The 18490-nt window shown below is 45.6% G+C and overlaps 1 protein-coding gene across 2 annotated transcripts in view; it reads left to right on the forward strand.

Moving 5' to 3' along the window:
- Positions 1–17091, forward strand: part of cpn1 (carboxypeptidase N, polypeptide 1) — a 36092-nt gene extending 19001 nt beyond the window's left edge. The window contains exons 5-9 of one of the 2 annotated variants that reach the window (XM_069900235.1): positions 7523–7661; positions 8622–8761; positions 10509–10608; positions 12305–12423; positions 15363–17091. In XM_069900235.1, the coding sequence (XP_069756336.1) occupies positions 7523–7661; positions 8622–8761; positions 10509–10608; positions 12305–12423; positions 15363–15533 (669 nt within the window). In that variant the 3' untranslated portion in view covers positions 15534–17091. The remainder of the gene's footprint in view (positions 1–7522; positions 7662–8621; positions 8762–10508; positions 10609–12304; positions 12424–15362) is intronic. The other variant, XM_069900236.1, reaches the window with a different exon arrangement.
- Positions 17092–18490: the final 1399 nt, after the last annotated feature.

Here is an 18490-nt window from a genome sequence, read left to right on the forward strand (position 1 = left end):
TCATAAGGAGAAGAGTCTGATCCAACAAGTGGAGCTACAATCCAATAACTGCTCTTTTCAGGGAGTTTTTCTGTACTTGTGCAACGGGCTGTGGCCTTCTCTACATTGATGGCTTTAAGAGCCATTTTATTCAAATGGAAAGACTCTAGATCTCCAACAGTATTTCAATGGTGTTCTCATATTATGTACTGTTTAAATTAGAAAAAAAAATTAGAAAACATGTGTTTGATTCATCGATGAAATTTGAAGATACACGGTGACCTTTTATGTCTTACTTTCATATGATGTAAATCTTTCTAATGTGATTAGATGTATTTATGCTTCTAGATGGGAAATAGTCTTATTTTTATTTGATTAACAGTAGGAACCAAAAACTACAAAATATATGTAACCCTCAGGATAAGATGCTCACAGCTGTTTTTTTTTAATTAGAGTAGGTTAGTTGGGGTTTTTATACAATACTTATGAATTTTTTTCAATTTTCACCTATTGCAGTGGAGGGGGGATTGAGTTTATACTGTTTGAAGTTTTATATTTTACACACACACACACACACACACACACACACACACACACGCACAGAGCGACATGCGCACAGAGCGACGCGTGTGTGTGTATCTGTGTGTGTGTGTATCTGTGTGTGTGTGTATCTGTGTGTGTGTGTATCTGTGTGTGTGTATCTGTGTGTGTGTGTATCTGTGTGTGTGTGTATCTGTGTGTGTGTATCTATATATATATATATAGAGAGAGACACACACACACACACACACACACATACATAAACACATGTGACACTGTATTTTATAGTTAATTCCCTTTTCTTCACTGCACAGACAGGACCTTCGGTCTACCTGGTCCAATGCCAACCAAAGTGCCCTCCTGATTCATCCCATTTACCTGCATTTGACCCTATGAACCTTTTCCTCTCCATCTACCTGCATCAAAGTAGTCATTGTTCCCCTGGTCTCCCATCTCCTTGAGCACCTCCTTCCATTTGCCCACCACGCCCGATGTGGGCAAAACTTGCCGCTTGGGACCCCTTTTGATCTTTCCCTTCTCACTGAAACCCATGCCATCTAGCTTTTAGACTCTGACTGACCATTTACCCCACCTAAGCCCTCCATGATTTTATAAGTAAAACAAGAAAGTCGGCACCTTCTGGGGTCTCGGGCAGCACATAAATGTGCCGGAGAAATTCAGCAGGTCACACAGCATCCAGAGGAAATATAAGGCAGTTGTACTTCTCCCCTTGACCTTTCTTCTCCCCAGCCTATTACTTTGGGTGTTTGTCTGCTTTTTACTCTTACCTGGAAGAAGTGTTCAAGGCAGAAACGTCGGTTGTACTGGATACCTTTACCTCCTCTGGAAGCTGCAAGGCCTGCTGAATTCCTCCAGCATTTCTGTGTTCCTACAAAGCAGTCTCAGGCCGAAGCCCCTCTGGGTTTCAGAATGATTTTAAAATGGCGGTCCCTTTTAAACAAATGCAAATGTTTTAAAATCATACAAAACAGGGGACATGGGGTGTTAAATGAATTTAGATAAATAAAGACCATAATATTACGAGCATGTTTTTTTAATTTTAAAGTAATACTTCAAAATAAAACTGCAGTGCTAATTTTTTAGGTGCAGAAGCTCACCGAAAACAGCGACAAGGAAGTCTCACGAGCCCTGGCCTTGTGGCCGCCATGTTGTATTTGGTGTTGTATAATTTAATAATATTGCACAGTAGCACTCATTAATTATCATAAAATACAATTATCAAGAAGTAAAGAAATAGATTTACCAATTTAAAACTAAGTACCTACTTACCAAATGCCACTAATGAAAAGTTTCACAATAATTTCCGCAAAGGGTCAGGCGTAATATATTTTCGGGGGTCTGGAGCACCTCTTGTTCTGGTGTCTTTGTTGATCTGTGGCACCGCAGCCATGATGTGGCAGATGGCTCAGGATTCCACTGAAGTAGAGGAGGGCCATGTAGTTTAACAAACATAAATGCTGAAACATGATTTATGAGAATTCTTGAGAGTGTTGTTGTTATTTGTCAAGTTTGTGTGACTGAACCCCCGCACACTCAGCAATATAGGAATAACTGTGAACAGCTCAGTAATGGGCGTAAATCTTGGGGGATGCGGGGTCCACGATCCTCCACGTAATCTCTGAAGGGATTTATGACATGGAAAAAAGAAAGCTTAAACCTCTTACAGAGAGATGATATTGCAGCTTCTCCTTAATGAGGCAGATTTTAGCAGGTCACTTAGCCTTTATCAAGAACACACATTTCATTTAGCAGGGATTTATACAGTGAGGTTCAGAAGTTTGATAACCTTTCAAGGACATTGTTGTGAACATAGTGGTGCAAATTGTTTATAAGTTCTCCAAACTTTCCTTTTTCAATGGCCTTGAGCTTCCAGGGTTTATTTGTACCGGGTTGCTCTTTCAGTCCATGCCGTGAACTTATGCTCCATTGGATCACTTAGTCTGCTTGTAGTAGTGCGTTTCTGTAAACACTCTGACAGTAAACCAAGTTCATGCAATGTGTCATACATTAGAACTAAGTCCAATAGAAATTGTTCTGAAGAGAGTCTTTTCAACAGACCTTCATAGATTTTTCTGTCACTCCCAGATCTTGTTTCATCCTTCATTGCTCTTTCAAAATGAAAGCACAGTGCTACATAATTTTGCCACACTGCGGAAACTGTTTGGAACGAGCTGGCTACCCAGATGATGACCAGAACATGGCCTATTTTGCAAATCTGTTGTTCTAGTTGAGTCAGACACATTCAGACAGTTCCTTTTGATTTAAAGGTGATCTCCTGTAGAGAGTACAATTTATCCCTAAATGATTAATTCCATGAGCTCTCACTGAATCGCCGACTGCAAGTTCGAATCTGTGATTAAAGACAGTGCCAAATGATCACATCAGTGTAATGTTCCTTGAGAATTGTAGCAACACCGGATTTGACACCAAGCATCGAGCTCGGCCCGTCACTTGCAAATGCCACAAGGTTCTGTTTCAGGTAAGAGCCATCAAACACATGGTTATTGAAACAGTTCAATAGATGCTTCGCAATAGATGCAGCTTTCTGATCAGGCAGTTCAATTAGATCTAAAAGCAAAAAATGGGGATCACTTTCATTCTCACTTTCACCTTCCAAATAAACGGAGAGGGTGGTCTTAATGCCCAGGCTTGTCGATTGATCAATGAGAACAGAAATTTTGCCATTTATTTGCTTGATGCGCTGGCAAATTTTCTTTTTCATATTAATGCTATGTGATTAATTATCTCTGTAGCACTAGTGGGGGAACGCAGTCCAATTCCAATCTCAACACCGTTTTTGTTTTGAAGTTCCAGTAAGCCAAAGTGATCAGTGTGGGTCTGTCATTCTGTGCAGAACAAAACATTAAACAAATCTCCTTCGGATGTGAAGCATTTGTGGTGTCACAGAATTTTCCAAGAGTATCTTCACCAGCTATATTTTCAACACACAGCGCAGCAGTGTGAGCTTTTCAGAATTGGTAAATGACAATTTTTTTTTCTCTGAGAGACTTCAAGTGTGTCCTTTGATCGGCTCCATAATAGGATCCTGGTACATCTGCCTCAAACCCTTAGAAGTGAAAAGTGTCAGATTGCTTATGTTTGCACATACTTTGCAGCCAAGTTTATCATCCTTGAAGTCTCACCAGAGATAAGCTTCCTTCTTTTTCTTTCACATTTCTTCAGTCCAAACACCTGAATGGGGATAACTTCAAAGCACCATTACTTTCAGAACTGCATATAGACCCAGTTAGAAAATTTGAACTAGAGGCAAGCGAAACACAGCTTTAGTCACTTATACTGTTACCACTAGCAGTCTCTTGTACATTATTCTTGTTACAGTCCTCAGCTTGTTTACAAAAGAAAGAAATTAATGCTGCTTGCTGAGAAGCCAGAGCATTTAGAGAGAAAAAAAAATTACTTCAGTATTATCGAGTAATCCACGGACCACCATCCACCACAATTGTAGCCGTACTATGCGACTGGGCAGAGCAGACAGCAGGACATTCTAGCCATCTAAATTGGAACCAAGTAATAGAGTATTTTTTTTTTAATTCTAATGAATTATTGCTGTCCCGGTCCCCGGCTCTTGAGTTTGGCGTCTCACTCTCTCTCTCTTCCACTTTACTGTTGATTTTTTTCTTGAATTTCTTCCATTTCTTTTTCCCACTGCAGATCATGTGCTTTCGTCACCCAACGTTGTTCTTTTTTTTCCACCAGATTTTCACCTCCGACGACCCTTTTTTTAGAAATTCTCTGGATCCCATGGTCCAGAGTGTGTATTCTTTATCCTCATGGCCACTTTCATCCACTTTGGAAATGTCACTTCACTACTGGTCACTCGACCCTGCAATTCATGTGAAAATATGGCGCCAAACACCCCGTAGAATGTAACTCCGCGCCTCTGAAGTCACGCACACATCGTTCGCGCATGCGCTTTCCCATATCACTCCCCTCCCCAATACCCACTTCTGTGAAATCCCTGCTGTGTTTTATACACGGCCACTGCCGCTGCTGTCAATCCCCATGACATTCGTTTAAAAACCCTGCTTTGTTTTTTGCCATATTTTACAGAGATACAGGAACCGTGCTTCTGCTGCACTGCACCCCTGTAAAACTGGCTCAAACTGGCTTATGACAGGAGGACGGGTGGTGATGACGCTCGACAGGAAGGGGCTTTTATAAAGTAACGATCGTGCTAATCAGTGATGGCGTCCGACAGGGGGTTGCTCTCATCAAATGATAATCACATCAATTAGTGGCGGTGCGTGCCACAAAGGGCTACTTATTGGGTGATAATAGCGCAAATTATCGACATGATACACAGGAGTTGAGTAACCATCAGGTCGTGTTTGGTCCAAACTCCATCTTTGATGAGCAGGTGTCATCTACCAAAAATATTTTTTTAAAGTGCCAGTCTTTGGAGATTGATGGTGTTCGGAATTCCGGTTAAAAGGTTAGCACCTGCACTACATTTAGAATGTAACCTGCGTGAAATTCCTTAGCTTTGTCAACCGTAAGGAAGACAGAGAGTCACCACTTAGTCCAGTGCTCCTCACAGAAATGAGGCCTGTTAGGTCTGCTTTGTTCATGAATGAGTGAGACAAACACCAGGCTGAGTCGAAATCAGGGTTCTTTGTTCTTTATTACCGGATTGTAACACTTGCGACTAACAAAGTTAGTCGGAGAATGCATTCTGCCGTTATCAGCAAAATGGTGATTTTTTATACCCTTGGATATGTGCTTAGAACATCATCATCTCATTACTTGTCCAATGACTAAAACTGTTGCTATCCTTTCCCTGCTAGCTTCCTGCCTCTCAATCCATCAATGTCTCTCTTATCTTGTAAGTACAAGGATGCATTTACATCTTGTTACAGCCCTGTACATTCCCATCTCATGATGTTTTACCTAACAGGAGTACAAGGACACCTCCCCTTCTTGTTACTGCCCTGTACAGGGTAACTCCCTACACATTCCCATCTCATGATGTTTTACCTTACAGGCCCCAGTGAGGAACAAATTCGCAACCCCTGGTTTACAAGACCAGTACTCTAACCACTGAGCTGTTGGAGCCTCCATTTGTATGTTAAGTCAGGTTTTTTTTTTGCACTGCCAATAAGTGGTAATTCTGCCTTGCCCGCAGGAAAAAGGATCTCAGGATTGTGTGATCTCATATATGTGCTCTGACAATAAATCTGAAAATCTGTGGGCCGGAAGGGCCTGTTACCGTGCTAAAGAACAGCACGTGATATTCTAAGTGAGGTCTTGCCAACATCTTGCACGATGTACCATCTTGTGCCAGGCTCAATGCCCAAGGCAAGTGCACTGAACACCTTCACCACTTGGCCTACTTTCCATGCCCCAGGGAGGGAAAGAATTATGGATATACGTGGGGTCTGCAAATAGTTTGGAAGGGAACTGCTTGATGCCTGCGGGGTACCACAGATTGAAATCTAATGGTCTGATGAATCAGGCAACAATGACTGGTTGCAGAATGGCTTTGAATTCTGTAGCATATGGTTTACTGTATAGTCAGATGTTTGCAGGACTGCATGTTTGCCAGTTTCACTGCAACCAGCAGAGGGAGGCACAGATCACTAGATGTGCCTCACACAAGCTCTCCCCTGAACCCTCCCTTTCCCTCACCTGTGGACACAACCAGATTAAACCCTGACTCAACTGTTCACATTGAAAGATGCAAGAACATTGGAGCAGACTCCACTATTCTTGCTGAGATGGATTCTTATTGAAGTTGATCAGTGGTGAAGAGTATTTCCTGGATGTCTCCTTGTGCTGTCCATGCCCTGGGAGTGTGTGTTGGGACAATGTAGAGGGAGCTTCACTCTGTATCTTACCCGTGCTGTCCCTGTCCTGGGAGTGTGTAATGGGACAGTGTGGAGGGGGCTTCACTCTGTATCTAACCCGTGCTGTCCCTGCCCTGGGAGTATGTGATGGGACAGGGTAGAGGGAGCTTCACTCTGTATCTAACCCATGCTGCCCCTGCTCTGGGAGTGTGTGATGGAACAGTGTAGAGAGAGCTTCACTCTGTATCTAACCCGTGTTGTCCCTGCCCTGGGAATGTGTGATGGGACAGTGTAGAGGGAGCAGTTTTGATCATCTATTTGCAGGAAAGATATCGATAAGATTGAAAGAGTGGAGAGAAAATTTGCAATGATGTTGTTGTGACCAGAGGAGCTAAATTACACGGCAAGGTTGACTTGGTCCCTGGAGCCTCAGAGAATGAGGGGAGATTTGAAAGTAGTACACAAAATGCTGAGGGATATGGTTAAGAATAAATGGTAAGAGCGTGGAACAAGCTGCCAGCTGATGTGGTGAACGCGGGTTCAATTTTGACATTTAAGAGAAATTCGGAAAGGTACATGGACGATGGGGTGTGGAAGGATATGGTCTGGGTGCAGGTCAATGGGACAAGGTGGAAAAATATATTTGCATGGACTAAATGGGCTGAGGGGCCTGTTTCTGTACTATGACTCGGTGTTGAGACCCTTGTTGTTTGTGATGTACACAAATGACTCAGATGGAAAAGTAGCTGAGCTTTGTTTAGGCAGCCCATGGAATACTGTATGCATGTATGGACAGTCAGAATCTTCCCCCCCCCCCCCCCAGGGTAAAATATCTCACTCTGAAGCATGTGTTTAAGGTGAGGGGAGGAAAGTTTAGGTCAGATGTGCGGGGAATTTTCCTTTGTACGGAGAGCGGTGGGTGATAGAATGGGCTGCCAGGAGTAGTAGTGGAAGCAGATACAGCAGTCGCATTGAGGCTTCTGGATAGACATGTGAACAGAAGGGAGGTGGAGGGATATCTGCCTAGTGCAAGATTTGGAGGTTTGATTTGGACATGGTGTTCAGCATAGACACGTGGGCCAAAGAGCCTGTTGTTATGCTGTACTGTTCATTTTGGTAGTTAATGAGATTTCTTTTGTAATATTTTATTATTACCTCCATAAAATTAATTGTACCAGTCTGTTTTTCTCTCAACCGTCTGCCAGCTTGCCCGTGTCTACTCCTACGCTCACGGATGGATGCACAGTGGAACCAACTGTGGAGACTATTTTCCTGAAGGAATCACCAATGGAGCGAGCTGGTACTCACTGGCGAAAGGTGAGTACCAGCCGAGTAAAGGGGTCTCTAGAGGTGGAAGGAAGGGAGCGACGATTCCAAAAGTAAAACCTGATGTTTGCAGTCACCATGGTTGAAGTAAAAACCCAATGCTGGAGGCTCAGCAAGATAAATAGTGTATTTTATATAGCAAAGATAAAGGTACATAACCAACATTTTGGGCTTGAAACTTTCATCAAGGTATGGGGGGGGAAAAATATCCATGTTCCTTTTGGTCCATCAAATCTGTGCTATCCCAGAATAATCAGGAATATGCATTTAAAATGAAAGAGAGCGGCGAGTTTAGGATGAAAGGGGGAGACCCTACAGGATGGTTACCATGGCAGTGGACCAGCGAGGGGCTCAGTAGCTGAGACTCATACAAGCACAGCCAACCTGTGGTCAGTGGGATGCTGGAGACTGGCTCATGGGGACCAGGTATCGGAGCTGGTTCAAGAGAGCGCTGAGGGCAAGAAGGGCTCCAGAGAGGCTTCATGCTGAAGGCTTCCTGGTCGTGTTGGAGGTTCAGATCTGACGCTCGGGTAGAGCAGAAGTTTGTGAGGCTGCGGGAGCACTGGAGGCGAATCCGCGGACACTCAGCGAATCTGAAGGGACTCTCTTTTGCTTCTCTTTCTCGCATACTGTAAGAGGTGCCAACTGACACTAATGGCGACTCTGCCTTGGAGCAGGCAGAAGGCAATTTCATGTAATAGTACATGTTGTGTACTATTACATGACAATAGAGGAATCTTGAATCTTGGGTTTAATGGGTGGGGCAAGATTTTGCACAGAGAGTGGTGGGTGCCTGGAACAGAGATTGACCTTGACAATGGTGGAAATCAGTAGCATTGAAGAGGCTTCTGGCCAGTGAATCGAGGGCTTTGAAAAAAGGCTTGGTTTAATGTGGCATCATGTTTAGCACAGACAACGTGGGCCTGTACTGTTCTATGTTCTAACACCCAGGGATGCAAGACTTCAACTACCTCCACACCAACTGCTTTGAGATCACGCTGGAGTTGAGCTGCCAGAAGTTTCCACCGCAGAGCGTACTTCAGCGAGAGTGGTACGGGAACCGAGAAGCCCTCCTCGCTTACATTGAGGAGGTAAGGCTTCGCACAGTGCTGGCCCTGCAAGTCTGCACATTCTCCGCTTTGCATAGTGATGATAGTTCAACCGTTGGATTTTCTCATGGGCAGAAGGTTCATGCCTGTTTTGCAGTTCCACGGGGCGAAAATCAAAAAAAATGCAGATCCTGGAAATCAGAAATAAAATCAGAGAAACAGCGAGCAGAATGGTTAGTGACGCGGTTAGCATGACACCAGTGGCCCGGGTTCAAATCCGGCGCTGTTTGGTTTGTACGCTCTTCCCGTGTCTGCATGGGTTTCCTTCTGTTCTCTCCCGCCTCCAAAATGTACAAGGGTGCGCAATACTCAGTTGAGCTAAAGTCAGCAGGTCACACAGCATCTACAGGAAGCAAAGGGATAGGACCAACATTTCGGGCCCGAGCCCTTCGTCAAGGTATGAGCAAAAGAAGCAGGCAGGTGCCTGAATAAAAAGGTTGGGGGGAGGAGAGGAAGGAAGAAGGGGCAGAGGGAGGGGCGCAGGCTAACAGGTGTGAGGTCATGGGTAGATAAGGGTCAGAGGCTAAAAGAGAAAGAAGCTGAAAAGTGATGGGGAGGGGGTAGCTCCCATGGAGAGGGAAGGGGTGGGATCTCGAGGCAAGGCAACAAGGGGATAGGGAAAGAGCGAGAGAGGGAGAGAGACAAGGGAAGGGCCTGTTGGGAACTGAAGAAGTCGATGATAATGCCATTTACTTGGAAAGTGCCCAGACAGAATTTATGGGTAGCGTTGCTTTGGCAGTGCATGTTAATTGGGTCAGAGGGAAGGGACTAGGGAGCAGGAGGAAAGGGCAATAACCGGCTTCTACCATCAGGTTTCTGAACAGAGATGTAGAGAGGATGAGCAAATGTAGGTTCTTGGGAGTCACTATCTCGGAAGATCTTTCCTGGAACTAACACACCAATGGCATCATGAAGAAAGCCTCTACTTCCTCAGGAGTTTGCGGAGGAGCTAGTGGAGTTGTTCAAGTGAATCGGTACGGACTTGAAGGGCCGACACGGCCTGTTTCCGTGCTGTAAACGATTATATGGTTATATGGATGGGGAACGAGAGGGACACGGAGGAGGGATTTAACAGAAATCAGTGTTAATGATGTCTAGTTGCAGAGTGCCCAGGCAGAATATTAGATGTTGTTAGGCGATAGGAAAATGGGAATTTGAGGGGAAGGTTTTTTTTTTAAAGAGTACTCAATATCTGAAACGCTGCCAGATATGATCACTGTGTTAAAGACATTTGAATAGGTAAGGCATGGAAAGAAATGTGGGCAAAAGAGATGTGTTGATGGACAAACTGGTCAGCGGGGACGTGTTGGGCCAAAGGGCCTTTTTCTGGTTGAATGATCTCCTGATTGATCCTGCTACATTAATGCTTGCCCAATGAGGTGTCAACACACAGCATCTCACTCTCACTGGAAATTGGAAGAGCAGATATAAATGAGCAAATGTCTTCCACGTTTTTAAGAATCTTAGCTTAGCATCTGCAACATGTACAACCACCTACAATTGTCATGTTACTCAATATCTAACCCGTGCTGTCCCTGCCCTGGGAGTGTGTGAAGGGACAGTGTAGAGGGGGCTTCACTCTGTATCTAACCCATGCTGTCCCTGCCTTGAGAGGGTGTAATGGGACATTGTAGAGGGAGCTTCACTCTAATCCGTGCAGTGGAGAGGGAGCTTAGTGCAACGTGGGAATGCAGGAATGACAAATGATCACATTTTAAATAATTTTCAGGTGCACAAAGGAATTAAAGGAATGGTATTTGATGAAAATAACAATGGGATTCCTGATGCAGTCATCTCAGTTTTTGGGATCAACCATGATGTCACCACAGGTATGTGTCTTTGGAACAAAATGGATGCATTCCTATCAGGTGTTGTACAGATGCCCCCACCTGAGAGCATCGATTCCTTTCCACCCCACTCCCCCAACCCCACCCCCCCCCCCCCCCCAACCACCGACTATGAATGTGGGCAGATCACTCTCCTGCCAGCGATTTCACCATTTCACCTGATCAGGGGCTCTGCACTCAAGAGGATGCAAGAGAAAATTCCTCCTTATGTCTCACCAATTACTCTGAGCTTGGGGCACAGGTTGTTGAAGAGTTAGAGGGGATTTATAGACCATTAAGGGGGTGGGGGGGGGGCTACCAATCATTGTCGAACAGGACAGTGAAGGCAGAATCCCTCGTTGCAGGTAAAATAAACCTGGATGATCATCTGACAAAACCTTCTTGTCCAGGGCCCCAGACCAAGATCTGGGAAGTGGTATTTAACTTGCCTTCAGACAGCACAGATGTGATGGGCTGAATGACCTGTGTGATATCTCTCCATGAAATTATTCTTCAATTTGGCACCTCTGGATATTGGCTTCCCCCTTCCACCCCTCCCAACACCCAGCCACATCACCAAACCCTTTCCTTGGCCCTCACTCTTAGCTAGTCATCGATGCCTTCTGGGTTTCAGTTCAGACGGCCTGGTCTTACTTAACGACAGTAAAAACACTTGATATTCCATCTGGGAACTCTCCAACAGGACGGCATCAACTTCTTTGGCAGCAGGGTCCCTCTGTGTCCCAGGAGAGTGAACCAAGGTGTGGGCAGGAGGGCGACAGTAACAGGCCTCAATGACTACCACCCTGTGGCACTGACCTCTACCATTATGAAATGTTTCGAGTGTCTGGTGATGGAATGCACCAAAGTACATCTCCTGGAGGCGATGGACCCATTTTAATTCACCTATAGAAGGAATCATTCCACAGACAATGCTATAGCCTTGTCCCTTCACTCCATCCTGACCCACCTGGAGAGCGTCACCTCATGCGCCAGGCTGCTGCTCATCGACCAGCTCGGCATAAGTAGAGCACCAATTCCTTGGAGTTCACTTAACCAGTGACCTATCATGGACACACAACATCTCCTTACTTGTCAGGAAGGTGCAACACTGTCTGCACTTCCTGAGAAGGCCAGTGGCCACCATTATGTCAACCTTCTATAGGAGCTCTATCAAGAGCGCCTTGGCCGACTGCATCACAGTGTGGTACGGTTGCTGTAGATAAATGGATCAGAGGTCAATACCCAGGACCTTAAGTGTTGCAGAGAGAATCACTGGAGTCTCCCTCCCCTCTCATCGATGTGGGATCATTGTCTGAAGAGGGTGTGCAAAATCATTGAGGACCCCTTCCACCCAGCACACAATATATTTTAACCGCTCCTGTCGGGGAAGAGATACAGGAGTATCAGAACCACCACCACTAGGCTGAGGAACAACTTCTTCCCACGGGCAATGAGAACGCTGAACAATCAAAGGAACTGCTTACACTAACCATATTTACGAAGCAATATTTATTTACTTGTTCATATGAATACTTGTTATGCATATGTGTTGTTTGTCTGTATGTGTGTTATATCTGGTTGTGTGTTTATGTGTTTTGCACCGGGGACCAGAGAATGCTGTTTCGTCGGGTTGTGCATGTGCAATCAGATGACAACTGGACTTGACAACTAAGGGTGGTTTGTGCTATGTCCCAAGGTTCTGATGGGGATTATTTCCGGCTGCTGTTACCGGGGAAATATATTGTGACCGCATCGGCGCAGGGCTACGAAAGTCAAGCTGCTCACGTCAGTGTCAATGGGAACCAGTCAACTCGGGTGAGTCCAAAATCCTGGTTTATTTATTAATTTCCCAAGCTCTGTGGTAGCAACTCGCAATTCTTTCCGAAATACTGAGAGCGCCTCAAGGTATGTGAATCCAGCACACTCTGTCAGAGGTGGACGACGGGCTTTGCCTATGAATCCTTGCCCAAGACTCTGCTGCTTACATCCTCTTCACCCATCACCACCCTCCCCACTCACTGTCCAGCTTAGGGTTCCAATGGCCCACTGCGCAGTTTAGTGGTGGTTATAGTCTGGTAATAAAAGCCCAGTATTAGTATAACATTTGTCTGGTCCATGTCTATGCATATCAGAGTCATTTTTCTTATCCTTCCCCCCCCCCCCCTTTAAAAAATAATCCGGGTTTCACGATTCCTTTTATTGTCAAATTTCCCACATGGAATATTGTGTTTGGTTTTGGTCGCCTCATTGCAGGAAGGATGTGGAAGCTAAGGAGAGGGTGAGAGGGTGCTGCCTGGGTTGGAGATCGTGTCTGATGATGCAAGGTTAACAGAGTTGGGGCTTTTCTTGTTGGAGAAATGAAGGATGAGAGGTGACTTTAATTGAAGTCTACAAGACTATGAAAGGTGTAGATGGGGTGGGTGGGCAGCACCTTTTGCCGGGTGAGAGTAGCAAACTCCAGAGATCATCTATTTAGGGTGAGAAGGAAAGTTTAGGGGTGATGTTTGGGGTAATTTACACAGGGGCATTGGGTCCCTGGAATGTGTGGTGGTGGAGGGTGGTACAATAGGAACTTTGAAAGGACTTTTAGACACATGGATGCAAGAGGGTGTAAGGTAGGAATGATTTTGAGTTAGTTTATATTGGTTAGCACAACATTGTGGGCCGAAGACCCTGCACCAAATATACATGACATAGAACGTAAAACATTATAGCACAGCAACAATTTAAAAGCACACAGAGGGGCTCCAAGCCCAGCACGCTGATGGAGACGAGAAAGAGAAGTGCAAGCACTCCGAGAATTGCCTCACTTCCTCCGATCTCTGCTCCTCCATAGCTGCAAGGCTGCCTGTCTGATCCGGCAGTGAACCCAAGCTCTGGGTGCTGGTGTCTCCTCCTCGGCCCCTGGTTCCCAACACCCGATATGATCAGGGAGCTGTCAGCACCCAAGGTCCCTTCGATAGCACCTTGCTCACCATCGCTGCCCTCACAGATCCTGGTCTCAGCTCCCATAGGCCGGTCTCCAGCAACCTGGTGCTAAGCCTGCGGCTGCCGTACACTACTGTGGCCTGCTCTATCTCTGAGGTGGTGGGGGGGGAGGAGAGATGGGAGGATTTTCTCCCACCCTGGCCCCCTATGCTAGTCCGTTGCTCCCCCAGAACCATAGAACATTACAGTTTAGACACAGGCCATTTCCCCTTCTCGCCCGAACTATTATACTGCCTAGTCCCACTAACAAGCACCCAGTCCATGGCCCTCCATACCTCTCCAATCCATGTTCCTCTCCATATTCTTCAGTATTAAAATTGAGCCTGCATTCACCACTTCAGCTGGCAGCTCATTCCACACTCCCACCACTCTCTGTGTGAAGAAATTTTCCCCTTTCACTCTTAACTCCTGGTTTGTATCTCACCTACCCTCAGAAAAAAAGGCCTATCAACATTTACTGTCTCATTTTGTATACCTCATTTGTATATCAATTTTGTATGACCCTCGAGGGCAGAGCTTCCGAATGTGGGTGTTACCATCTTGGGCACCTATTATCTGAATTTCCATCTTAAGAACCAAGTGCCCTCTTCTTCCCACCCTCCGCGACACCTTCGGCCCGCCGTCTTGTCACCTGTACGGAATCACCTTCGCTATCCACTGTCTCCATCCCATCATCCCAACCTCTCCCTACTGCAGTAAGCTGCTCCAGTTCCAAAAATGCACCCTGCGACCCTGATCCACTGACCGTTTTGGCAACGGAATTCGCTGAATGGCTTCCTAGAGGTCTTGGACCTTGACTGAAGGTTTAGCATTTGAAACCCACTCCGAGCAGCCGGGGAATTTAAAATACACAATAAGAATTTATTGTTGTGAACCTGTCACAAAATGTGTTGTTTTGCAACATTGCTATGAATTACATATTTAAAAGAAAAACGGTTGGTGCAAAAGGAGAGGAAAAAAGATGTCATGTCTGTGGTTCGTTGTCCATTCAGAAATCTGTTACCAGAGGGGCAAGAGGCTGTTTTTGTAACATTGGGTGCTCGTCTTCCTGTACCTCCTTCCTGATGGTAGTGGTGTGAAAAGGGCGTGGCCTGGCAAATGAGGGGCTTGATGATGGAGGCTGCTTTCTTGAGACACCAAAATGTGTGCCCTTCAATAAATTGAGTTCCAGTTTGCTCAAAGCTAATATTGGCCACTGTAGTGAATCGAGTGGGTTGCTCTAAGATTTAAAAAGTGCTAGAAATACTCAGCAGGTCAGGCAGCGCCTATGGAGGGAAGAAAATGCTCTTTTTGGTGAACAATGTGGAGTTAGATGGGGGTCAGAACCTGTCAGGTTGATGAGTCTGCCATCCTTTCCTGCTGTCTGCATCAAACTCCCACACCAAACCCCTCGTCTGAGTAATTTCTGGGTGGGCAATAAATACTGGCGTGATTTGAATAAAGTAACATTCCAGAGGATTATTAATTCTGCACTGGTCATCTCTGCTCCTGCCCCATAACCAGAGCAGTCCAATTCTCACTGGAAACCTCGCCACCATTTTCCGTCAGACTTGAGGTCTTGTTCACCTCCCCACGTCTGCCCCCAGATTGAGGGTTTTCCTCTGGGGAGAAGGAATAGGCGCCTCTGCTTGTTTCCCTGGGGGTGTAGGTGGTGGTGAGTTTGCAAAGGATAAAGGCTGACTCATTCCCCTCACAATCTCATCCCCTTCACAGCCGAGCCCCTCCTTTATTCTGGAGATCTGACTTTGTTCACCCCCCCACCATAGCTGGACTTCCGACTGGTGCCGAAAGTTGTTCCCTCTGCCACCACATCCGCCTTCCCGCTGCAGCTGAACGTCACCAACCGTGTGCCCCTTCGCAGGGTAGGACCCAGAGCAATCGGGAGGAGACCTCCATGGGAGCACCCACACCAGAGGCTCAAGCAACATGGGCAATGAGGAGCAATTTATCCTTCTTCCTTCTCTCTCTCACCCAACCTTCTATTTCTCTCCAACCTCCCCCTGGGTCCGCCTTCCTCTCCATTCCCACTCCCACCCGCCAGCCTTTCTTTTCTCTCCCCTCTACCCCCCTTGGCCAGCCCTTCCTCTTCCTCTCCTCCCCCCACCTTGGCCCACCCTTCCACTCACTTTCTTCCCACCCCCCCAACCAGCCCACCCTTCCTCCCCTCGACCCGCCCACCCTTCCTCTCCTCTGCACCCCCCAATGGCCAGCCCTTCCTTCTCACCCCACCTCAGCCCACCCTTCCTCTCACTTTTTCATCCCGGCCTGCCATTCCTCTCCTCTGCACCCCCACCGGCCCTTCCTCTCCTATGTCCCCTCCGCTCATTTGCCCCCTTCCCCTCCTCTTCTCAGTCTGCTGCCCCCTTCCTCCCCTCTGCCTCCTTCCTCTTCTCCCTTGATCCTTCCTCCAAGCTAAACCCTTTTCACTCATTCATCTCCATGTGGTCATATCAGAGGAGAACCGGCTGGCGAATGGGAACACTGTGGGAATTGTTTTCTGCGCAAGGTGGATTCATTTTGCAGGGAGCAGCCTATTTTGGGCTGGGAATATCTTTCAGAGAATTTATGCCCTTATTGTCTTGTCTAAGAGAGTGAGTAACTTACAAACTCTGCCTTGGAGGCAAAAATCAGACCAAAAATCTTTTACTTTTAATGTCATATTCTCTACGTGTGTATATTTTAAATAGATTTAATATTCTACTTTACTTAAATTTAGATAGGGTGGTGAAGAGTGCTTTTGGTACCTTGGCCATCATAAATCAGAGTATCGAGTACAGGAGTTGGGATGTTGTATAAGGCCAAATTTGCGATATTGTGTGCAATTTTGGTCGCTGAATTGTTGGAAGGACATCAACAAAATAGAGAGAGTGCAGAGAAGATTTACAAGAATGTTGCCTGGGTTTCAGGGTTTGAGTTACAGGTTAAGGTTAAACAGGCTACGACTTTACTCCCTGGAGTGAATAAGATTGAGGGGAATTTGATAGAGGAATTTAAAATTATGAGGGGACAGATAGAGTAAATGTGGATAGGCTTTTTTCCATTGAGAGTGGAAGAGATTCAAACAAGAGGATATGGACTGAGATTAAAGGGGGAAAAGTATAGGGGAAACATGAGGGGGAATTTCTTCACTCAGAATGTGGAATGAGCTTCTGGCCAAAGTGGTAGCTGCGGGCTCGAGGCTGTGTGCGGGTCAATGGGATTAGGTGGGAGAAGGTGTTTGGCATAGACTAGAAGGATCGAACTGGCCTGTTTCTGTGCTGTAATTGTTATATGATTATATAAATTGTCTGACCCTCACAACTCTTCTGTCAACTAAACTGCTCTCACTATTGGTTGATCAGTATGTCAATCATCATGATGTCAAGCCTTCCCTTAACCAATCAGAAAGCCAATCAGGTCTGTTAATTGAATGGATGTCTGACTACCACTTATTCACAGATACCCAGGTACTTTTGCAGTGAGTTACAAAAGCGTTTAATAAACAATTAAATGAAACTTGTGTTCATGATGTTTGTTTCCACCATGTGATTTTTACTTTGCGCTTCAAGCTCACAGTTGGTGTGGGTGCGACGGGAAATGAGGCCTTTGCTCTAGTGTTTTTCAACAGTCCACACCTTTTTCATTGGGACTTTGCTGTTGTTACCCACTTCTTAAGACATAGGAGCAGAAATAGGCTATCCAGCCTGTTGAGTCTGCCCCACCATTTAATCATGAGCTGATCCATTTTCCCACTCAGCCCCTCTGCCCGACTTTCACCCCATAACCTTGGATTCCCTGGCTAATCAAGAACCCATCCATCTCTGCCTTAAATATACCTAGTGACCTGGCCTCCACAACCACCTGTGGCAACCAATTCCACAGATTCAGCATTTGGTCCTTGACTGTCCCACCGTGGGAAACAATCTACTCTGTCCATGCCTTTCAACTTTCGGAATGTTTCAATGCGATTTTCCCCCCCCCCCCCCCATTCTCCTAAATTCCAAGTCAAGAGCTGTCAAACACTCCTTTACACTCCTTATACGATAACCTTTTTATTCCCAGTGTAATCAACTTTAAACATGAAAATAGAATCAAACATGAACTTAACTCTATACTTAACTCACCCAAATTAACCCCCTTCTAATTCTAAGCGCACGTGTATGTAATGTGTGTGTAAATTCAAGAAAAGTTCTTTGGTTCACAGTTCAATCTCACTTCTCCTTCCAAGTACTCTGATTGCAGGCAATCACCATACTGTGCACAGAATTTAACATGTATAAAGTTCACCAGGCTTGGTGCTTGAAAGGTAAATGTTTACTGCTCGGAAGGTTCTTGTAGGGTTTGCAGAGAGAGAGAGATATTTGTTGTACCTCCACAACTGAGGTACCACCATTAGTCACCTCAGGGTCTCGCTGATGAAACATTGGCCCATCAGGGTCTTAGTAACCTCTTTCTTCAAACTACCACAGAGTTCCATTCCTTCCTCTATTTCAAGGGAAACATCAGACAGATAGCACTTCCAGCCATCTACTGCTCTGGAACTTTCTTTCATCAGTTTCAAACAGTTTTCCCTGGATTGCACTTTTCAGTTACTTGTCAGTGTCCCAGACACTGACTGACTGACTGAGCTGTTAACTCTCTCTCTTTTCCAACTCAAATTCCAAGGAGAGCATGTGACTCATGTCTTGCAAAACCCCTGACCTTCTGAGCAAAACAACAGGAGATCTTTCTTCTGCTCCCATCTGTTGTTATATTTACAAAATCCAGGAGTGACCTTTCTATGAGCACTTTTCAGAAAGGGTACTGATAGACAGCATGACTCCAGCAAGACAATGGTCAAGCATTTTCAGGTCAATTCTTTGGCTTGGCTTCGCGGACGAAGATTTATGGAGGGGTAAATGTCCACGTCAGCTGC

This window comes from Narcine bancroftii, chromosome 10 (genome assembly GCF_036971445.1).
Source record: "Narcine bancroftii isolate sNarBan1 chromosome 10, sNarBan1.hap1, whole genome shotgun sequence".
In the NCBI taxonomy this organism is placed as follows: domain Eukaryota; kingdom Metazoa; phylum Chordata; class Chondrichthyes; order Torpediniformes; family Narcinidae; genus Narcine; species Narcine bancroftii.